At 48.1% G+C, this 23,758-nt stretch overlaps 1 protein-coding gene across 20 annotated transcripts in view; it reads right to left on the bottom strand.

The window, feature by feature from the left end:
- Window positions 1–3,278: 3,278 nt before the first annotated feature.
- Window positions 3,279–23,758, bottom strand: part of ABLIM1 (actin binding LIM protein 1) — a 247,649-nt gene continuing 227,169 nt past the window's right edge. For 6 of the 20 annotated variants that reach the window (XM_036335882.1, XM_036335897.1, XM_036335888.1 and 3 more), the window contains 11 exons: window positions 22,989–23,093; window positions 20,992–21,039; window positions 17,706–17,852; window positions 15,462–15,553; window positions 14,160–14,271; window positions 12,392–12,456; window positions 11,466–11,526; window positions 10,622–10,629; window positions 9,575–9,649; window positions 8,403–8,483; window positions 7,169–7,306 (listed from right to left, as the gene is read on the bottom strand). In XM_036335882.1, coding sequence (XP_036191775.1) covers window positions 7,193–7,306; window positions 8,403–8,483; window positions 9,575–9,649; window positions 10,622–10,629; window positions 11,466–11,526; window positions 12,392–12,456; window positions 14,160–14,271; window positions 15,462–15,553; window positions 17,706–17,852; window positions 20,992–21,039; window positions 22,989–23,093 — 908 coding nt within the window. In that variant the 3' untranslated portion in view covers window positions 7,169–7,192. Of the gene's footprint in view, window positions 7,307–8,402; window positions 8,484–9,574; window positions 9,650–10,621; window positions 10,630–11,465; window positions 11,527–12,391; window positions 12,457–14,159; window positions 14,272–15,461; window positions 15,554–17,705; window positions 17,853–20,991; window positions 21,040–22,988; window positions 23,094–23,758 lie in introns of all 20 variants that reach the window. The other 14 variants (XM_036335887.1, XM_036335896.1, XM_036335892.1 and 11 more) reach the window with 6 other exon arrangements.

Here is a 23,758-nt window from a genome sequence, read left to right as displayed (position 1 = left end):
GTTGAGTAAATTGTCACTCGTTCCCCAGCTACTTCCTGGTGGGGCTGGACTCAAACCTGGGCAGTCTGACGCTATAGCCTGCACTCAACAGCCACGTGATTTCTGTTACTATTACTACTTATTAGCATATTGTCAAGGGGATCTTAATCTCAAACCATTATTGGACAAAGAGAGGGCTATTCTTGAAGCGTATAAAAGAAGTTGTGAGCTTGTTTTGTGTTGGAGTGTTCATATAAAGACTAGGGGGTTGGGGGAAAGCACAAAAATTAAAGTTAACAAATTATTAAACTTCTAAAAATAATACCAAGAAAGCCTCTTGACGCAACACCATCTGTTAATGTAACACTCACCTGTGTCTGAGCGCTGTACCTGACTTCATGTGGCCTCACCACCCAATGAGATGGCCGGAGTAGGCATCCCCTCCTAGCTTGCCGATGAGGAAACTGAGGCTCCCAGAGCTGGTGGGGTTCTTCAAGTCTAAATGGTTACTTACTTTGAATAAAAATCACTAAAGTTTCTTGAGCGATTGCTCTGTGCTGGGTACTGCACTGTTCGTGCTATAGTAATTAGGCAACAATGTTCTGGTGGACATTATTACTTTGTCCATTTTGCAGTTGAACAAACTGAGGCCTAGAGAGGCTAAATAAGGGGCCTTAAGACACACAGCTAGGGAGTACCCCCCGCTGTTGTCCATCACCATGCCTTGGTGGTCTTGATGGGGCTCAGAGCCAGACTGAAGGGAACCAGCCAGTCTCCCCCAGAGAACCTACGTTGTGCAGTGCACGTGAGAGGTTTAGAATGTGGGGGACACAGACAGCCCTTGCCTTTGGAAGGCCACAGGCGATGGGATGCAGAGAAAAAGGGCGTGGGGTTGGAAGTGGGATCGACCTGGGCGATCCCAGCTCTGGGCTCACTGGCTGAGCGATCAGGCATGTTTTTCTAGCCCCGAGCTTTGGTCTCCTCCCCTGTAGAGTGGAGCTACCATGACCTATCACGTGGGAAACGGTTAGCACAAAGCCTGGCACTCAATACTGAGATCTCACTACACGTCAACCGGGGAGCAGGAACACACGAAAAGCTAGCAGTACTGGGCAACACTTGCAAGTGTCCAACGTGATGTTCAACTTCAGGCACGCAAAGAATTTACTGGGCAGGCGGGTTGGGCCCATCAAGACAGGCTCATAGAGAGGGTGTGTCTCAGGCTTGCCTTTGATTCAGGGCGAGGGAGCCCATGGGAAATTCACATGGGAACGCCAAGGAGCTGTGGACCACTGATTTCCAACAGTGATGTTACCCTTGCCTGTTGCCCTGGGGCCGGATCCTCTCTGCGCTCAACCTCCTTGAAGCCTTGGACACTGTGCAGACGAAATGCCGTGGGCCCAGCTGCAGAGGGGGAGGGCATGGTGCTGTCAGGGCACGCTCAGTGGGTTGGAGGTGCTGGAGAGCAAGATTCAAAGGTGGGGCGTTCTGGGAGGGACGCTGAGCAGTGGGCGGGCAAAGGTCAGTCATGAGGGGCGATGGGCTCCCAACATAGTTTTGTGAGCTTTGCGGAGTGTGGGAGGGCTAACCACGGAGTGAGGCAGGGAGTCGAGTTTCAGTGCGATGGTGACCAATCGTGGCAAATGCCACGGAGAGCACCAGAGAAGGACTGAAGATAAACCATGGCTGTGGTCACTGTGGACCCAAGTGGTGACGCTGGTGTGGCTGGAGGCGGAAGCTAGTGGGACACGGGCCTCCAGGAGGGGTTTCCTGACCTGTTTTCTACAGCAGTGAACTAACTGTCCAACTGTCTTGATAAGAACCCGCTTCCAGCTGTGGGTGAGGGTCTACTGAATGCTAGTGCAACTGGCCCCCGGACGGGGGTTATGGACTGCGTGTTTGTGTGCCCCCCATTCATGTTAAATCTCGAACCCCCAATAGGAAGGGATTGGGAGGTGGGACCTTTGGAAGGCAGTTAGATCATGAGAGATAGAGCCCGGAGGATGGAATTGGTACCCTTAGCAGGGGTGGGGAATGTCCAGGCTGTATGAGGCCTGCGAAATCATTTGGTCTAGCTCTGCCAAGGCATTAGGGGGCAGTTAAATGTTTGACTAAAGCCCAGTGGGTGAGGCTTAATGGTTGAGCGTCAACCTATGAACCAGGAAGTCACAGTTCAATTCCCGGTCAGGGCACATGCCCAGGTTACGGGCTCCATCCCCAGTGTGGGGTGTGCAGGAGGCAACCGATCACTAATTCTCTCATCATTGATGTTTCTATCTCTCCTTTCCCTCTCTGAAATCAATAAAAATATTTTTTAAAAAAGATTGACCAAATATAGCAGGCTAAGACTTAAGTTGATAATCTTGTGCGGCCTGCAGGTGATGTTACAGATATCCAAGTGGCCCTGGGCAGAAAAAAGGACCCCAAGCCCCGGCATTATAGGAAGAGACATGGGAGAGCTTACTTCCTTGCGACTGCCCATGTGAGGACAGATAAGGCGGCATCTACAACCAGCAGGCCCTCCCCAGGCACCTGGCCTGCCGCACCTTGGCTGTGGACTTCCCAGCCTCGGAACAGTAAGGAACACAGGTGTGCTGTTCAAGCCACCGCCCATGGGCTTCCGCTCCAGCAGCCCAAAGGGACCAAGACAGCAGGCTGACAGACGCGGCAGAACAGCTATGAGCAGAGGCCATGGCCAGTCTACACAGATCCTTGTATTTTCTGGCCAGCCCCAAATCTTGGTGAAGAGCAAATAAATCAAACTGTAAGTTTCTTCACCTCAAATTTGATCATGCAGGGGAGGTCCAAGATCTGAAGGAGCTTTTCCTCCCACTGCCTGCTGGTTTCTTAGTAAAATGGCCCGCACTCAGGGCAGCCCAGAAGTTCCTGTCCCCAAACTTCCCCAAGCCCCCAGCCTTGTCCAAAAGACGAGATTGTCACAAAGGCAAACACCAGGCAGGTCAGCAGCACGATGAAAACTTGTTTTCCTCTAGTCGACTTCGTCACGATGGTTGGGATAACTGGACAAACAGCCCTGGGCTGTCCCATGGAATCGAACCCACCGCCCCTCCTTGCACGGGCTGACGCTCTAGCCACGGAGCAACACTGGCCAGGCTTCCAGGGCTCTTTTGTTGCCCTTCCCACTCCAGCCCGCCTTCCCACACAATAGAAATGCACGCCTAAGGCCTGGGCTGGATTCTGACTTCATTTTGGTTATTGGAAGTCGGGCTGGTGCTTTTACGGATGGGACCGATCTCTGGAGGGAGCAGGACAGGAAGGCACACACGCATGGAGGCGTCTACGAATAAAGCACGCACTTTATTCACCGGGTCGTGAGTACAACAGAGACGCGGGGGACAGCGCGGAGGGGCGAGTGCTGTTGCAACAGGAGCGAGGGGAAGGTCAGGGGAAGGTCAGAGCTGTGGGCGCAGCCCCGGGGGGCCTCCGGCCACCTCTGCAGACCAGCACGCGGCACCCGGGGTGCAGACGGACAGCCACTCGCTTTCACGGGGGACACGACACATCTTTGACACAGCACTTCTTCCAAATGGTAGCTTCCTTAGCTCAGAAAGGGGGAGGGCGGGCAGGGAGAACAGCAGGCCTTCCAACACTCGAAAACAATCCCATCAAGCCCACCGAAACGGAAAAGAACCGGGAGAACTTAGATGCAGGACTGCCCGCAACTCACAGAGAACACACACATTTGTTACATAACCCCCCCCCCCAGGACATCGATGTTGTGGCACCGGTCTCCTCCGCAGGGCGAAGACACAGGCCGATGCGGACGAAGCGGCTCAGAGCCTTTTGGATGTCGGCGTCCCAGGCCCATCTCCTCCCACCTCTGGCGGGCAGGCTCAGAAAGGGACTCGGAGACACTTTGGGGAGAATTTCACTTGACGATGACATCCTCCATCCAGTGAAGGGAAGCATCAGAGTTTTAGGGTACTTTAATTTTGCTGTGTCCACAAATATTGTTTAACAAGCTTCTTGCTAAACTATTCACCTCCCCCATTTTTCTGAGCTGGCCATGAATTAAACTTGCCCAGTAAAAACACAAAAATCCCTATGCAAAGCGGATCGGTCACCATCTCCCCCCAGTTTCCTGGGCGGCAAATGGGAGGAGTGATTTTTCTCTTCAGGGCCCAAGTGCAAGTTCCTCCTCCTTTTCACTGGGACACAGTCGGGCAGTTCCCTTCCTGTACATCATCACAAAGCCAGGGCGTCACTGCAAATCTCACGTGCAAAGGAATCTCTTTCCGGGTAGAATGGTCTCCGAACGGGAGCACTAAAGGGTGAGTTTTAGGGCATTCTGACCAACACTTGGTGTGTCAAAGGAAAATAATTTTAAAAAGCAGCTGAAATCCAGGCTGGCTTAGGAAGTACTGATCCAACAGTGGCCAGAAATACAAAAGAGTGATTTGTAAAAACGGGCCTGCCCCAGAGGACAGAGGGCTGGGGATAGAGGTCAGGTCCTCCCACCCTCATTCATGACGTCAGAGAGAAAGCCCTGTGGGCCCACAGCCTTTGGGGGGGGGGGGGTTTCCCCTGCCCCTTCAGCACACAGGAGGACTGCTAACACCAAGCTTGCGTAAAAGAGTTTTTAGAAAGACCTATTTAGTCCAAAGTGAATTTGAATTTTGTAAACTAGCAAAAGCATGTATATTTTATATAATCATCTGAGAAGCAATTCTTTAGAAAAAGGTGTTTGCTTCCAAGTATAAAGAAATTAGGTGACGGTTTTATAAACGTTTCCAGCCAAGAACGTCTCTGGAGTTGATGGACATAATGTGACTGCGAGGGTGAGGGCTGCAAAGCGCTGCTGCTCGGCTCAGCTGGGAAACCGCAGAAGGTGGAGCGGGCAGAGCGGCCAGAGGGCAGAACAGAGAAACATGGTTTCTTTTGTTTGTGCATCTTATTGGCCGTAACGCCCTCCTCCGTCCCAGGTTGCAGACAGAGAACGGCCGTTTCTCCTCAGTCATGTAAGGAGCTGCATCCCCAACATCTCATCACTAACCCAACCACAACGCAGAGGCAGAGCTGGTGGGGAAAGGGTATCCAACCCTTTACGCCTCATCGTGCATCACACGGGGCCTGCCTGGCAGCCTGGCTTTTCTGGAAGAATCTTTAAAGGAAGCATTGCTGTTCCCGGTGCCATCGAGGCCTCTTTCCCCTACATGCTCAGCGCTGAAAGAATTGTAAGGAAGCCCAACGCGCAAAGACGTAGCCCTTGTGTTACCCCGAAGCGAGCAATCCCTGCTCGTGTGACTGTGTTAACCGGGGACGGGTGTATGTGCAGTGCGGGCGGGTTCAGGCAGAGAACACGGGCCCGTTTCACACAGCGGATGGTGTGTGGGAGCCCTTCACCGGGGTTGGCAGTCAGGAGAAGCAGGCTGCCTACTGGCCAGCCCTCCGGCCGGAGCCTTCTGCGGGGAGGGGAGCTGGGGAGCCCGCTCTGCGTTAGGGTTCGATGCCCGCTCTCTCCAGAGCACAGCACGGCTCTGCTTGCGAACAGGAGGCTGCTGCATTTGGGGGCGATGCCTATCTACCTGGCGCAGTTTACATCTGCTCACACACTTGACATGGAAAGAAGCGCTGCTGTCTCCCAAGGTGGACGTAGAACCAAATTCCAAAGAGACAAGAAAAGCAACGCTGAGTGAGTGGGAACAGGTTCTGGGCTCAGGTCTTTAACTGTCACTGCGGCTTCTCTGCCGTGGGTATTTGATCTGCATGTGCACGGGGCAACACTCATTAAGTGATGAAAACACGGAGGGTCCTTTGTCGACCCCACAATGACAAACACTCTCTCCACCCGCCCAGCGCTGGGAGCCTTGTTATTGATGGTGGCAGGGAAATGCTGGGAATACACTGTGGTCCCCGCCCCACACTTTGCCAGAGCAAAGCCAGGACTAGGACACACAGGCTGCCAATGGCAGGCGAGGGTGGAGAGAAGAGGGGGCAGCAGAAATAGCCAATGAAGCAAGAGGCAACTGAGATACACCAAGGGGCAAGACCACACACTGCAGTCTGGCTCCAGACCACGGAACAGACCTGCTCAGGTCCACCCCCGCAGAGCCGTTTGTAAAATAAGTTAGAAGGCCCAGTGCGTGTGGGTGCGCGCACACACATGGGGTCAACAGTGCCGAGCAAGGAGAAGAGCTAAAAGGCCACGGGAAATCAGTGTCAGGCCATCGACCTTGGAGTTGCAGAGACTTCAAACAGAAAACCATGCCTTTCCTTAGCCGACTACTGGGAAGACCTAGGAAACAACCAGAACCAGCCAGGGCGAGATTCAATCCAGCGGATGCCAGGTGCAGAGCGGAGGGTGGGAACTGGCATCGGGAGGGCACAGGACTTTTTTTCCCCCAAGAGTGCTATGTTCCCTGGGCAAGAATCACTGGACAGCATGCACCTGTGCCAATCTAGAGGCGATTTTCCCCTTTCCTTTCTTTGCCAACGAGGGACCCGCATGAATCACACTATCTGAAGCAGAAAGCAAGTGATGGAGCTTTTCCTGTCATTCCTTTTCCCTTAAAATTAAGAAAAAGAAAAGAAAAAGCTGAGTAATTTGCAAACCAGGGCCTGGGTGACAGTGGAGAATAAGGAGCTGGTTAAAAATGGCTCCGGCTACTACTCAGCCCACTCAAGTAGCCACTGGGTTCCCACTCGGGGTTCCACCCCACAGGAGCAGAGCTGACTGAGGCCGGGGCGAAGGGGTGTGCAAACGGCTGCTACCACGTGGATACGCCCCCCAGGCTCTTGCTTCTTAGCCACATACTACATCATAAACATACGCAGACTGGGCATGACGACAGCTGCTTGCTCCATGCGGCATCCTAAGGGCACTTGCTGGCTCTTACCCAGACAGTGAGCACTAGGGTCGGACCACAGTGAAAGGGAAACCAGGAAAGGGGCCCCTGTTGTGTGCACAAGGTGAGGTGAAAGGTCACATGTGAGCGCTGCCGCCGAGTGTGGGAACATAGAGATCTCTATCCCATGGCTTCTTGGCAAGTGTTGCCGTGGGTCGGCCCAGGATTTGGCTCGTGGGTGTTTTAATCAGATTTCCCCCTTTTGGTTGTTGCTGAGGGGCAGTAGTTTGCAAATTCTCCCGTCCAGTTCAAAGCTTAATACCACATCCTATGCGTCACCGCCATCGGCAGTCCTCTTTCTAACTGCTTGTCTACATGTGGGACTTCAGAAGAGTCTTGCGTGGGACTTAGAAGAGTTTTGCTCTTTTCTTCATGTCGTTGCGTCTCCAAAGAGGTAACTTGTCAAACTCCTGTATGGACATGCCGAAGATTTCCCGAAACACTTCTGGGGCTAGGTGGCGCTGTGGAGGGAGAACAGACGGTGGTCAGTCCTGATGCCCACACGGGCGGCCGTGGGAGCTGCTCTCCAGCTTACAAGGAACCGTCTTGAAGAGCAAGGCAGAATGAGGGGAGAGGAGCACACCTCTGAGGCCGGTTAGCAGGCACCGCACCTAGTTTCTTCCTTACCTGCGTGGCCAGGTGAGGCGCCCTGCCCTCCAGACAAAAGGGCTGGCACGACACTAACGATCATTATAACAGCACTGAATGGTGACGGACTAGGAAGCTGATTTATTATGCTGGAGGGGACTCTACTTCAGGTCCTCGGGATGCTGAGGAGATGCAGAGAAAATGGACCACAGCAATAAGAAAGCCAGAGAGACTTGCAGAGTGGGCTGTGGGGAGCCCAGGCTTCCTCCTGGCTCAGCCACAGAGTTGAGGTGGGTGGATGCCTGGCCTGCTACAGAGAACTTCCACCTGTTGTCCCCCCAGACACGCTCTTAGGATTCAAGAGCCTTGAGTTTCTGTGCCAGGCTGACCTTGGGTACAAAGGTGCAGCCTTTTGTCGGGGAAAAGGAGCCATTCTTTACGAGGCTGGCAGCCAGGGCCTTTCTTAATTAAAATCATTCAGATGGAAAAATACAAAGATCAGTCTCCGTGTCTAAGGAGGTCTTGGGTATGTGTACCCAGATAACCCTCAGCAAGGAATGCGGAAGCAGCCGGGGGAACCTGCTCATACAAACCTCTTTGTTGAGTGTTCCCTCCCCTCTCCATGAGCTCAACCGAGGCTGGGGAAGGAGGGAGCCGGGGCCATCGGAAGAGGGATGGAGAGTCCACTCTACGCCACCAGCCATAATTATGACAACACCAAGTTTCCAAAGAAAAGGACTAAAATCATACTGGGTTTTCCTGGGGGGCAAGGTGGGGGGGGGGGTATTTAATACTGATCTTTTAAGTATAAATGTGGGTTTTTCTCCAAAGGTATTACTAAATTCTACCTACATTATGAAATTGGTCCTTTAATTTTTTTTTGCCTTCACAGAAACATTTCCCAATTAGGGGAAAGTTGGAGGGAATGCCCAGGGAGCTGCAATTAGGACTAGATTTTTATTTCATTACCTCCAGCCTTGTTCTGTCCACATCTCGCAGGATTTTGTTGCGCCCTCTGTTGGTCACCATGAGCATTTCATATGGAAATATCTGAGAAGCGAAGACAAACATCTCTTCTAGAATACCGTGGATCATTTTATTAGCAAACAGAATCGACCGAAGCTCTAGGACTCCCCGACAGAGCTCCTAAGACAGTGATGGTGAACCTATGATACACGTGTCAGAGGTGACACGCGAACTCATTTTTTTGGTTGATTTTTCTTTGTTAAATGGCATTTAAGTATATAAAATAAATATCAAAAATATAAGTCTTTGTTTTACTATGGTTGCACAAATATCAAAAAATTTCTATATGTGACATGGCACCAGAGTTAAGTGAGGGTTTTTCAAAATGCTGACACGCCGAGCTCAAAAGGTTCACCATCACTGTCCTAAGACTATAATGAGGACATGGGAGGTGCCAGGCTCTCACAGGTACCCCACAGCCCCCGGTGCCCCCTGTAGCCTGTGCCTTTGGGGATTCTGTTGTGGGAAAGAAGACACATTTGCCAAGTCCTGGGGATGACGGTAAACACCAGAAGAGAACTGGATAGCTTTGTATATTCTGTAACAATCTTCTTCTAAAACTGGCTCTCGAATCCACGGAGCCAGGCTGACCCAGAGCAGTGTTCTGGCAGATGACACACTGAGCCGAGTGCCCAGGGTCCCCAGGGAGCATGGCCCTTGGACACCTCTGGATCCAGGGCAACCAACTGTCCCAGTTTGCCCGGGACCAAGGAGGGTCCTGGGAGGCAAGATTTTCAGTGCAAAAACTGGGAAAGTCCTGGGCAAACTAGGACATACTGGTCATCCCAACTGGAGCAGCTGGCCGAGGCTCCCCTCAGCACTGGGCGTGCCTTGTAGGTTCATGGCAGGGGCCACATGAGTACCAAGGTCCCAGGAGACCCACTGGCACTTCCTGTGAGCACGCAGCAGCACATGCAGAGAGGCTGCTGACTCGGGTGACGAAATGAGCCGAGGATGGCAAGGTGCTCTGGGACATGGCTTGCCTAGGGCACCAGCCTAGAGCCCAGCAGGCCTCGCCACGGAGGATGGGGAAAAGGCAGAAAAGCAAGTGTCTTCTAGGATTACCTCCCGGCTAGGCATCCCCGTGGGGGAGGGAAGGGAAAAGCCGCACTTGCCTTTGGCTCCAGCATGTTGGGCATAGACACTCCGCGGTCCATTCTCATGCCAGGCAGGTGGCCATCCGGCAGGGTCTGCAACAGAGAAGCTGGGTCAAGGAGGAGCCCTAGGCTGCGTGGGAAGCTGGAGGCCTCTGTGGGCTCCTGAATCCTGACTGGGTCTCAAATCCTCGTCACTGCTTGAGAGATGCCATCTTAATCACTACGGGCATCGTAATCATACGGGCTTTCCAAAATGAGATCCTTGCTGCCCAAGAGCAGGAATACTGCTATTTTCTAATCAAGCTGGGGAAATAGCCTGGCTGAACTGCAGTGACTAGTCCCTGAATTTAGGCTCCAAGCATGAAAGTATATGGGATATAAAAAAGATTTACGAAGTTTACGATTGTTGATTCCTTATTTTTATCTTACGTTTCTTTGTATATTTTTCCTTTTCTCATTCTCTGTCATAATTTTTGAGGTTTAGGTGGTAGGAAAAAAGGAATGGTAGCAAAGCATCTCTTTCCTTTTGGCCATATACCAAAAAGGTCGTCGATCTGATTCCCAATCAGGCCACCTGCATAGATGGGGGTTCGATCCTCGGTCAGGAGGCAATTGATGGATGTTTCTTTCACACATTGATGTTTCTCTCTCCCTCCCTCTCTCCCCCATGCCTCTCTTTCTTTCCCTCTCCTCTCCTGTCTTTCTAAAATCAATGGAAAATATCCACAGATGGAGATTTAAAAAAAGGGGAAAATACACTGTACATGGGCAGACCCTGATGCTGAGCCACATCCCCCCGAGAGAGGACTCTTCAAGGCCATAGCAAGACGGTGCTCTGACACTGGCCTGGCTCCTGCCACGGCCCCCGCCTGCGGGGACAGTGGACCTGTGCACAGGCATGCCTGCTCCCCTGGCTTCTCACAGCTGTGGACTAACGATTCCACAGATCAACCCAAATCAGCATCTTCTCAACAGAAGCCCTTCCCTGCCGCAGCAGCACACATCTGGATTGAAACATGGCTGTTCTGCTGGCGTGGCCAACTCAAGAGGGACAGTGTTCCGTACCTGGTAGTCTGCAAAGAGAAGAGAAAAGAACTGTCAGCAGGGAAACACGGAAACATTAATACAGAGACTGTCCTGTTGCAACTGCCCAAACTTTCCCCAATGACCACGTTCGCTCCCTGCTCTGGCGCTCTGTACGGTACAGTGCCCGTCTGTCTGCCCCCCTGAAGCCAGGAAATGCCTGCGCAGGTTCCAGTTATCAGTTAAACACCCTTCTCTTGCAGAAGTTTTCCCTGGCACCGTGAAGGCGCTTCTGCCTTCTCTCTGCGTCTCCAATCATAGCATTTATCACAAAGAGCTTCTCTCTCCCTCTCTTAGCTGTATGCACTTTTTAAAAATGTTTTTATTGATTTTTCTTTTCATTGACTTTTTAGAGAGAGAGGAAGGGAGAGGGAGAGAGAGAGAGAAACATCGAGGGGGAAACATCAATCGGCTGCCTCCTGCACACCCCCTACTGGGGATTGAGCCTGCAATCAGAGCATGTGCCCTGAACGGAAATTGAACCCATGACCTCTTGGTGCATGGGACAATGCTCAACCCACTGAGCCACACCAGCCAGGCTCAGCTGTATGCATTTGGAAGGTAGGCCCATCCATCACTGGATCTCCAAGGGTCTGAGTGCTCAGCAGAAGCAATTACAAACTTGCTTCTTACAAACTCACTTCTCCTGGTCTCATGTCACTAGAGATCCTTCGAAATGTTAACAAATGCTCTGCTAGCTCGCGGAGTGGGGGTGGGATCCCACTTCAGAACGTAAGGCAGCATGAACCCAGTGAATGTGCTTGTCACTGCACGGCCTGTGCCTGACCTCAGCCATGGTCAGTCAGTGTGGCCGCAGCACCCTCACCTCGCGCTCCCCCGCTGACGTCCCCGTAGCTGTTGTACTGAGCAAAGTCTGTAGAAACGGGCTGAAATGAGAAAAAACACAGTATTAGAAAACCGACTGCACAGCGATCGTCTGGGAGTCAGGTGAAAAGGAAGGATTTGCAAAACCTAAGAATTCTTCCCAAACTGAATTCCTAGGCCCTCACGATTTTCCTTCTACTTCTTCTACTTTCATGAGATCTCTCTATTTTTGGTGGTACAATCAATGCCGCTACTCAGCGGGTCCTCGGTAAGCAAGTACCTCTTGCTGATACATAATAAAATGTCTCTCCACACAGTCACAGAATTACATCTATCCCATGTGTTGTGGGGAGGGAGGTAGCAAAAAACTTTCCTATATATATTTTTCAAAAATATATTTTTTATTGATTTTAGAGAGGGGAAGGGAGAGGAATAGAGAGATATAGAGATGGATGAGAATCATCGATCGGATCCTCCTGAGGATCAAGCCCACAATCTGGGCATGTGCCCTGACCGGGAATCGAACCGCTGACTTCCTGGGCCACCCCAGCTGGGCTTTCCTATATATATATATATATATATATATATATATATATATATATATATATATATATATATATATATATTTACAGCAGAGATAAAGGCTCTAATAATTGTGTTTTGCTTGATTGCAGAAATATTTGCCACCCTATTACTTAACCTAGTCTTCCCATAAACTTACACAAGCTATTCTGTTATCCAAAGTCAATTTCCCTTTCTTTCAAAAGAAATATTTTGCCCATAATTCCAAGTGATTTATTAGGAGATCAGGGAGATTACAATTTTCATTATGTGCTAACACCGAGATCACCGCGTCAGTTGTATTCCGGCGATACATCAGCACTTCGACCACGACTGACTCAGAAGTGATTGATGGGGAAACCTTACCCGGTGAAGCCCGTTTCTTCCATAGCCTGGGAGAGACGAGGTTTTAGATGACAGAACGTGTGAAGCTAAGTGAGAAAGAGGTAAAAAAGCAACTGTTAGGAAACAGGAAGTCCAATTCTTCAATGAAATTGGCAGTGTATCTTCTACCTTGCAGAATAGAAGATTCAGAAAAAAATAATCGAAATAATATTGGTCTGAAGTATTCACAAAACACCAGCCTATTAGGTGATGCAGGGAATGGGTGGGGGGTGATATTATGGAGATGGGGTGGGGATTCTTTACCTCTGAGTCCTCAATACAAGCCTAACTACACTGTTACTATTTCTATTTTGCAGGAGGAGAAATAGGGGCCAAAAAAAGTTAAGTATCTTGCCCAAGGTCACTCAGCTTATAAATAGCTGAGCAAGGATTTGAACCCAGGACTCTCTGGATGCATAAGCCCATGCCTCAGGTGATATGGCGGCAAACACTGACCCAAAAGTCAGCCATGTAAGTTATCAGTCGGACTGGGCTCCTGGGAGGCCTGGGGTGGATGCCTCACCAACGGCTGGGCTTTGGGGAAGGCAGACCTGGGCCTGAATCTGGGTCTGCAACTTAATGCCTCTGAATCTCTGGGCAAGTACTTCATCTTTTTAAGTCTTCATTTTCTGACCCACGTGGGTATAGTGCGATATATTCTTACAGAACATAATGGTGGGGTTGATTGGGACTCTGAAGATTAGTAACTACCCAATCCAAGGTCAATGCCAGGCGAGCATCTGAGAGGTGGCAGGGCACCCCGTTGAGGTCGTGGGCTCTGGGGTAGGATACCTGGACTCCTAAATCCAGGTTCTGCTAGTTATTAGTGGCGTGACCTTGGGTAAGTTACCCCAACTTCCTATACCTGAGCTACACATTTGGGATAATAATAATATTACCTACTTCACTGGCACGTCATGAAGATTAAGTGAGATAATGTTTAGCAAAAATGCCTGCAGACAGTAAACACTAAACACATTTCTAAAGAACCAGAAGGGGAAGAAAGCAGGCACTAGTTCAGAACATGGGAGGAAAAATCTTGTGGGTTAAGAGAGAATTGGCTTTTGACAAATATAAGCAGGGGAAACTATCCTGACATAGCCAATATATAAGTAATGTCTTTCAAAAGTGTCAAACATAACACCACGAGTCTTCAGCTCTGTATTGAACACATTAATGTAAAATTACAACATTTAGAAAGTCTAGTTTGTGCTCTCCTGTTCTCTCTAAGAATTCCCTTTATGCTGCCTCCCTCTTCATGACTATTCTAACCTGAACCCTTGTGTCCTTAAGGTACTTCCTCGAAGGCAGGGGTGGGCAAACTTTTTGACTCGAGGGCCACAATGGGTTCTTAAACTGGACCGGAGGGCCGGAACAAAAGCATGGATGGAGTGTTTGTGTGAACTAATATAAATTCAAAGTAAACATCATTACATAAAAGGGTACGGTCTTTTTTTTTTTAGTTTTATTCATTTCAAACAGGCCGGATCCGGCCCGCGGGCTGTAGTTTGCCCACGGCTGCTCTAAGGGCTCCCCACTTGCAGCAGAAAGGAAACCCACATTTAAGGAAGAGCCATGACATGCCTAGAAGCTACGCTGACATGGAGTGGGTTTCCCACACTTCCTTCCCTGGAGAACACCTTGCGGGTTCCACCAGAAATGTCCTTGACTCTCCCGGAAGGTCAAGGCCGGGCCCTTGCAGGCAGGTGGCCGGCTGTCGGCTCGGGGGAGGTGGTGGGTCTGCTCTCACCTGAGTTGATGGGAGAATCATAGCGACTGGCTGACAGGGCTGCCCTCTCCCGGCTCTCCCTCTCCCTCTCCATCTCTTCCTTCAGGATCAGCTGCCCCAGGCCTGAGTTGAGCTATTCACAAAGAAAAGAAAAATGGAAGGGAAGCCCGTAATTACTTTCATGGAAAATTTCCTTTTTAGAAGGTCCAGTGAGAAGTGCCGACTCGGGCAAAGCCTGGATGGATAGTCGCAGAGGCTGGTGGTGCCTCTGGAGCTCGGACAGGTTTTGGACCTTGAGTCCTCAGCCTCTTCAATGTCAAGGCTGGCATTTCCCTGTCAGGCTCCATGTCAGAAGGGTGTTCTCCCTCCCTCGCTCTCCCCCAAAGTGCCAGCAGGTGACCTCAGCAGGCATGTGTGAGTGTGTGTGGAGTTTTGATGTAGGAAGGGGACATTGGGAATAGTAGCCTTTAAAAAGAAATGACACTAATGTGTTTAAAAACAAGGAAAAAAAAGTAAGACTTGCTCATTGTATAGATTTTAGAAAACCCAGAGAAGAGTAACCCATAACCCACCACCAAGAGACACCCATTTGCATTTTGGTTTATATCCATCCAGTACGTTTAGGCACATGTTATACAAAAACTGGGATCATACTATAAATGCAACTCTGCATCTTATCTATTCATATAACTCGTATCATGTGCATTGCCCATGTGATTAAGCATCTTTGGAAAATGTCATTGGAAGGGATTCATCAGTTCCTCATTGGAGGGAGAGTTTATAATGCCCTGGCCCCTCCACCCCAGGCTATAATTGCCTTTCTCTTGGTCTTCTGGATGCTGTAGGCCCATGTGAGAGAGAAGCCCATGAGGGCTTCTTAGAGGCAGTCTATTTCATCCCCTCTCCCCTGGCCCAGATAGACAACAAGGTCCCATGAGTCCCGAGGAAAGACTTGGAGAAAGGCTCAATCCCAAGGGAATTCCTTCAGGAGAGCCTGCACCAGGGCAGGAAGGTGTTGAACAACCTGGTGTACACCTTGGCTCTACTGGGCCCTGCGGCATCCTTTCAACACAGGTACCACACTCACATGCCCGCTCAGGGTCTCACTCTCCTTGCAAAAGCCCACACCATCACACGGCCCTCTGACCCCCAGCCTTCAGGTCACCTCTTCCAGCACCCACTCAGTACTCTGTTGTATGACAACCACTAGAAGGCCCCTTGAGGGCTGGCACCACTTGGTGGCTTGCCCATAGTAGTCACTCCAGAAATATGGACGGGAGACAACTGAATGGAAGACTGCAGCGAAGTAGTTTAAGGACCAACCTTCATTAATTGCTCTTCCTGAAGCTGCCGGCGTCTCAGGAGTTCCTCATCGTCTTCCTCTCTGCCACTAGATCTGCGTCTCATGTCAGCTCCTAATTCCACAGCAAAGACAACTTCTGACATTAGCCTCACGGCAGGGGCACTGGACGGGACTAGTCCACCTGGGCTCAACTGGCCAGGCCGCCACGGTCGGCAGTGGTCTTGACCATGAGTGAACAGCACCAGGAGAAAAAGGAGCCTACAGCCAGCTCAGCGCTACTTGGCTGCTTTCTCCCAACAGCGGGTCTGTTTGACAAGCGGGTTGAATGTGGGATCCGGTGAAGCCTAGATTTGGCCGCCCGATAATTGGTCTGCTCAATTAGAGCTCGGGGTTGCCACTGCGATGGGGTCTGAGTCCTCCCTGGTTAGAGCTCTCAGTAGTAAGTAGGAGGAGCATCTACACTTATTTCAATGTCCCTGAGGTCAATTTTCAAATAGAGAGACATCTAAATTCATCCACATGCTTTTAAATAGTCACTCGTTTATGACAAGGTTTAAAATCTTATAGTTTCCTCTTCTGCTGAATGATAGGTTGCCATAATAATATCACTCTGTCTTCATCCTTAATAAACTCAATAACAAGTATGCTTTTTATGTAGGGATGGGTCTCTAATGCTTCCTTTTTCTCAGCCCTTTGAACAATGATTATAAAAAGCTTTCTACTGATCAAAACTCAATAAAAATTCTCACTACAGCAATAGAGCTAAAAAGCTACTTCCTTTGGTACAGTATAGCAAGTCATGTACAATTTTTAAGCTTCCTGGTAAAGGGAGACAGAGGGTGGAAAGGAAGAATAGGTCTAAATGGTTGGAAAATTAAGATAATGAGTGTTTTTCCTAAATTGCTTGGATAATCTGACTGTGGGAGGAAACAGGAAAGCTTGCTAATCTAATCAAAACAAACCTTAATCGTCTCAGTTTTTCTTATTTTGATTAATGGGCCAGAAATTGCCTTCATTTTGGAACCCCAAAGAGGTTTAAACTATTTAGGCATGTCAGTTTCAACAACAAAATGTTAATTCTCCTGGCCCCTTTGGGTCTGGCTGCGGTAGAAACCCCACTAAGCAATGTGACTGAAATGGGAAGCTCAAGGTCCCCACGAACTGCCTGGCAGAGAAAAGCTGATATGATTGGCTCTTAGTTCCTAAAATCATAAAAGTCAAGGTGAGTATTCTCTCTTTATATTGATAAAAATGAATAAACACAAGTTTGCAAGAATCAGCTATATCTCAAGGCAACATCGTGTAGAGAATACTTGTGAGTGATGAACCCAAGATGGGTTTCCTTCGACTATTTCTATATGTATAAATTGCTTTAAAATCTACATAGTATAGTGCTTGTAAAAGGTATTCCAAAAGTAAATTGATAAAAAAATAGCATGAGGAAAACAATTTGGAAATTTTGGAAAATTGAAGGCCTTTTAGGTTGTCAACATAAATGTGATAAGTTAGTCACATTTGTATGTCCAACCCACTAAACTTTTAGTATTAGCGTCTGAGTTTGCTTAATATCACTTTTTAGGCCAAATGATTTCACTACTGACAAAACAGTAAAGAAAGACATAGACACAATTCTAGAGCATACATTTGAGGTTCAAAGCAAAGAATGAAGCAGCTGAAATGTGACATCGGAGCACAGAATCATGGACATGAAGGATGTAAAATCACGTAACTTTACACGCGTCATTTCAGAATGCGTGACTCTGTAGTAGCCCTCCTTAGAAACGGAGAACGAGATCTCGTAAGGAAAGTGAAAGTGCTCAGGGTTAAGATTAGCTGTTAAGAGAACTGCAATTACAAGCAGAAATAGTCTAAAACAAATTTGAAAGAAGCCATGCTTCCATGGACCCTCGGTTAATTCACCAGCTGACTTCTAATTACATAGAACAATGTTCTTGCCAAGAGGCTTTGATTCAATGGCATTCAAAAGAGTTACCGACTTAGCGGTAATGACTCCGAGGGTCCGTGCGCATCATCCGTTTTAGACCAGTTCTGCATCTTGGTGATTAGGTTAGAGCAAGGCTCTGGTGATGGGGTGTTGGTAGCTTGGAAGCATTTTGCACACACATTAATACCGCATTAGTTCTTCCCACTATTCTACCTCTTCTTGGTCGTACTTTTCTTAAAAACCTGGCATATTTTTAAGCATTGCACTTTGAGATCTCCTAGCAACCTGTCCATTTGGCTTAGCTGTAACAGTCGCATACCTACGGCGGCAAGTGAGGGGGGACCAGGCCAATGGTCCGTCTCAATCTTTGGGATCTCGCTGGGATCTGGCGCCTGCGCTGCTGGGAACTTGGAAAACTTGATGATGTCTTCTGCAGACTTGCTCTGGGCTGCCAAGGCAGCTGCATCTAGGCGGAATCAGGGGGAGCTTAGCTACCGGTCTGCAAGGCCGTGGTGGTCAACCCACTCACAGGGTCTTGTTCTCTGGCAAAGGTTTCCACTCCAGACAGCTCTGCTTATAGCCATTATCAATCCATTACCCGGTCAGTGGTGCCCAGTGACAGCTCAGCTCGTTGGATGCTCTACCAGAAACAAAGCTTCATTTTACACCTGTTCTACATCTGCTCTGGAGCCTGCTATCCAATACTAGCAACGTGGCAATTTACATTAAATTAATGAACTTAGCCCTAGCTGGTTTGGCTCAGTGGATAGAGCATCAGCCTGTGGACCAAAGGGTCCTGGCTTCAATTCCAGTCAAGGGCACATACCTCGGTTGCAGGCTCCTCCCCGGCCTGTGCCTTGGTTGGGGCTCGTGCAGGAGGAAACCAATCGATGTGCTTCTCTCACATCGATATTTCTCTCTATCTTTCCCTATCTCTTCCACGCTGTCTAAAAATCAATGGAAAAATATCCTCGGGTGAGGCTTAAAAAAAATTAAATGAAAAAAATTTTTTAAACTAAAATTCAGTTCCTCAGTTGCACATTTTAAGTGCTCAATAGCCACATGTGATTACTGCCTATTGTATTAGACAACAGTTATAGAACATTCCCAGCATCCTAGAAATTTCTATTGGGACAAACTCCTAGAGCAATTAGACATCTGAATTAGTCACTTGAAATTAAAGAGCTGAGTTAAAAGCACGATACTGTCATTTGACTGCAGCTGTTAATCATAAGCGGGCTGGCTGTCTTTTGGCTTCTTAGCCAAAAATATACTGCTCCAGTTCATTGTAGTACTTCTATACTATATGGGGTGCCCCCCCCCCAAATGTATACACGCACTTCAAATAATGATAAAGGCAGTTACAACTTTCAAAATTGAGCTATCAGCTGTGAAGGTGTATACCCATTGTTTTGGGGGCCCTTGTACATGGGTCCTTGAGTCCCAGGAGAAAAGAGTCTGCACACACAAGTGAATCACCCAACTTTAAAACACAGGGGCCAGACTGGCAGCACCAGGCCCGCACAGGGCTCTGAATGGCTCTGCGTAGAGGAAGCGTCGGCAGCTTAGAGCCCCAAATCTAATCAGAGATGGAGCCCAGCAAGCTCAGCTCCTACTTCTGCCAAGTGACCTGGGCTGTTACTAAACATTTCAAAATATTTATGTTGCTTTAAGTAAAACGTCCTCTCTCCCAGGGCTCACAGCTTGTTGAATTTGGATACAATTCTTTGAATCGTCAGCTCCCAGTCCTCATTCTTATTGAAAACTTCTAGGTCTCAATTTGCTGAAGTGACTTGACCAAGGTCGTCCTTTGCAATAATAAGGAACGAGGCCTTGGCCAGGCTTGGAAGAGTGTTTCTCTGAATCATTAACCTCATGAGAAAAAAAAATTCAGGCTGGAAAGTACTGCATAAATACCCTCTTCTTAAAGAAGAACAGAATGTGTTAGTGCAGTAAAGGCTGAGTTCTGTATACAAAAAAGAAAAAAAAAAGTGTGCCTTCCTCTAAACCTAGCATTTTCCAAATGCACCAGGGCGGACACCAGGTTTCTGTAGGACCCGTTTCTACTGCATGGACTGCCTGTTCTGCAGAATGTCCTTTGGGACGTGCTGCTTTGGCTGCGCTACTCTAATTGATTAATTAATTACAACGGTCTGAAGGAAAAGAGGAAAGTCAAAGTAAATTTCAAGAAAAGAAGCCAATTAATCCCTTCCAAATAAATCATCTTACATTATTCCATCTTTAGTCTTAGTCATTTGATTATTTTTGTTTAGAGCGGCAGGGCCTAAAGATTCAAGTATTTCAAAAGACTCTAAGTGGATCAATCTAACTGAGAATCTTATTCTTAAATTTGGAAGAAAAGAAAGTGTGATTTCAAACAGTACTTACTCATTAGAATTGGTGAAGTCAGTAAACATTCATATGTTAATGAGTGGGTGACAAGACATTAAACCATAAAAAAAACAAAAACAAAAACAAAAACAATGTTAACAAACTTAAAAAAGCAAGCATGTGGTGTAAAATCTTAAATAAATTAAAAAAAAAAACAGAATGAAGAAGAAAGTCATAATTCCACAAACATTACAATACATACATTCTCTTTCCCCCCCGAGAATGTAGGCCTAAATATGTCCCCCTGTGCTTTTTTGACTTTGTTTGCTTTTCGTGTCATCCTAATCCTTAAGGACTCATTAATGTCAATTACCTTTTAAAGGCAGCCTTCAAATTTCCGGGCACAGTTTGTGTATAATTTTCTGAAATCACTTAAAGACCTATCTTGGCTTTAGAAGAATCCATTCACCAAGATTGGTGGCAGATAAATACTGAGAGACCTAATTGGGGTGGGGTGGGGGGGGGGTGTGATTTACACATAGTGAGGTCATTTCCTGGGCTTCAAAATTCCATACTCCCAGACAAGGAAAGCACCACTCTAAATCCACAGCAGTGATTCTTGGCTTGCAGGCATTTCACAGACAAACTAGCCTAACTCACAGACTGGAGAAAACGGAGGGACAGAGGAATTGTGTCCATGACATCCTAAATCACAGAGCCATGGAGGGGAGGAGCGGGGACGAGGGCCAGGACTCCGAGTCAGTGTGTGTCCCGTCCACTCCATCACCGGGCACAGATGTCTTCACGCTACAGAAGAAACCGGGGAACTGGACAGCCAAGCTGATAGGGCTTCGTCAAATTAATTGTTCCGGAAAGCTGGCTTTCACTAGTTTTAATTAGCTAAATTGTAAGCTGATCAAAATAGTTACAGAGGTTAGTTAAATTATTAAATGGCAGAGAAAAAACAAACATGTCTTGTTAGGGTGTTTGTGAGTTACTGTGTGGCTAGTCCTACCCCTGCTCAATGAATGGCACCATACGTGGTTAGATGGGCTCAGAAATGAGCTAGGAGCTTCCTGACCACGCTAAGCCTCCTCCCTCTAGAAACCCCAATTTCACACTGTTTGCATCTCAGGAGGACATCAAGGCACAATTCGCTGGGCACCCCGGTTTGATTCTCGAAAGCAGCAGCTGATAAGCCTTTCAGAGGACAGCAAAGAGAAGTTCAGCAGACGCTGCTACTTAAAAGCTAACACGGAGGAAGTGGGTTTTACCATGCTGTTTGTAGATGGGTGGTTTTCGGTAAATGTTGATCCCTTGATCTGTGGAAATGAAAAGCAAAGGTGTGTGATTATGGGAACCAGTTCCGCGATGGGAAAAACAGAACAAGCAAGAGGCAAACCAAACTGAAGACTCTTGAACAAATACAACCCAGACGGTCAACTTTTGTATTACAAAGAGCGGTGTTACTGGAAGCAGAAATTACAGGAATGAGCGAATCACTACACCAAGTGATGTGAAATCCTTTGTAATACATCTTAGCATATATAGAGATGTCATTAATTCATGGGCCATTTATTTCCAATACACATTTCACTAAAAGTGGGACTAAAACAGGAAGAAATGCAAGCAGTGGAATACTCTACGGTGAGGAAGACATAACCAGTTTGGGGAAAATCCCCAAAATGCTACTGTCTAGAAATTGAGCTCCCAGTAGATACCAGTGGCTCAATTTCCTTCTCAACTAATGAATGGAACAGTGGAAAGCAATGTAGAAAAACTAGGAGTAATTTCTTTAAACACAGAAACACTTTGTATGGGCAAAACTAGTCTGATGTACTATCAGGATGTTTGCCTAACTCCTAGAGGCCAATTTTTTTTTTTAAAGACTGAGATGCCAAATATTATTCACATATTTATACAGGACCCCGTTGATTATGCTGTCATTTCACTTTGAGCACAAATACTCAGGAAATGTCAAAAGCTTTGTTTCCCCAGAACCCTGGGCACTGCATCTTGGTGGGGCATTTTTCGTGAAAAAAAAAAAAAAAAAAAAAAAAAAAAGGTGGGGGGGAGGGTCGCTCAATTGCATAACATTGATTTTCAAGGTTCAATGGCACTTTTAAAAAAGGCAATCCTAGCTTAGTGGAATGAATCTCAATGAAGTTTCCTCTGTTTTATTAGGTCAGTTTGGAATGCAAAAGGAAAAAAACCGATTTCAGATCCCAACTATGTATACTAGCATGAACATAACGGGTCATGTATTAATCCACTTCCAGGAACTAAAAGAAGCAAAACAATGTGCTTCCCACGGAAAAATGATGCCGGACTTCGGATGGCCAATCTTGCCTTTGCAAACAGGGCTGAGCCTAAACATGACGATGCCGGCGGGTTCTGATTTTCCCAGTTCCGGTGGCCAGTGACTGTTCGTGCTGTGACACAGGTGCTGCGACCGCAGAGCGAAGCTGGCAGCACCACGCCTAAATTGCAAGATCCCTTTGCGGCTCCGGGGGTGGTTAGTGAGGAACATGCGTAGAGAGACCGTTTTACTCCGCTCAGAAAAGCCCGGGGGAAGAATCTCCAGGTCGGAGACACAGGAAAAAGAAAAGCACGCAGTGTCGCTGTGGTTCCATCTTTAGAACAAGGAGGTCACTGCATCGCCATTGTGCTCATTAGTCAATGACCAAGCCACAGCGTGGTATCTTAGGAGCCGCTGGTATCAAGGTGAAATTAAAATTTTAGTAAAAACAACACAACTCAAACCCTCATTCCTTCTCTCTCCGCCTCCCACACCCCTTCAAAAATAACTTGGGAGCCGAAACCGGTTTGGCTCAGTGGATAGAGCGTCGGCCTGCGGACTGAAGGGTCCCAGGTTCGATTCCGGTCAAGGGCATGTACCTGGGTTGCGGGCATGTCCCCAGTGGGAGGTTTGCAGGAGGCAGCTAATCGATGTTTCTCTCTCATCGATGTTTCTGACTCTGTCTCTCTCCCTTCCTCTCTGTAAAAAATCAATAAAATATATTTACAAAAAAAACAAAAAACAAAAAACAAACAAAAAAAATAACTTGGGAAAACCGAACCCTTCAATGTCATCCTGGCGGTCCACACATAACGTTTTTGAAAGGCCCCCTGGGTCAGATCCTGCAATTTAGGGTTTGCCAACTGTACATCCCAATGTAAAGAGCATGAGCAATGGAGACGAGACAGAGGTGACAAGGCTACATTCTACACTGCGACAGGACACCATGACAGAGACCGCGTCAGCTCCTACCTGGAACATGGAAATGTTTAGGGGCCTGAGCGTAAGTTGGAGTTAGAGGGCGGCTGTCTGGCCGGTGGGGGAGAGGGGAGTTCCGGCCGCTGGACGGCTCATTGCCTCCAATGAGAAGAATGGAGAAAACAAAATGAGAGAAGGGACAGCAATAAAGGAAACCGAGCAAGCGTAATAAAACTTCAAAATCACTAACAGGGAGGAGGTACGTCAAAAAAGGAGGAACGAAAGAAACAAACTCAACGTAGCAACGTGGCTGGCAAAGGGGGGATCAGGTTTAGTTTCCCGTAAGAGAGGTTTGAGTTCAGGTCACGGTGGTAAAGCAGCGAGCAGCTAGGCACGTCATCCAAGGCATGTGGCTGAGCTGTGAGCAGGCAGGGCACTGATCGGATGGGGCGTTCGGTACGAGGAATGGAAAGGCACCGGGTAATGGTTCAGGACCAGTTGTTAGCTGGTTAGATCCCAAGCGTGTGAAGGAGTGGGATAGGCAACCCAAATACAAGCCTTCCAGGTGTGATGACAGAGGCTGGTGGCTGGACTGCATTTCTCTGAACGAAGGCTACGGCCGAGAGCCTGTGTGGTCACCCGGCCCTGCCCTGAGCAACCCAAATGCCTTCCCTGCAGCTTGTGTTTCTGTTTCCTCTTTGAAATACACCAGATGAGGCAGGCCCCTTTCTTCCAGGGACTGTGGACCACGCATACCTCTCTCCATCTTTCTCTACAAAGAGGAGGCACCACCCACTCTAATAACTGGACAGCTGGGATGGCTG

The sequence above is a fragment of the Myotis myotis genome, unplaced genomic scaffold (assembly GCF_014108235.1).
Source record: "Myotis myotis isolate mMyoMyo1 unplaced genomic scaffold, mMyoMyo1.p scaffold_m19_p_15, whole genome shotgun sequence".
Lineage (NCBI taxonomy): Eukaryota > Metazoa > Chordata > Mammalia > Chiroptera > Vespertilionidae > Myotis > Myotis myotis.
The sequence above is the reverse complement of the archived record's forward strand: the minus strand, read 5'-3'. Positions and strand labels throughout refer to the sequence as shown.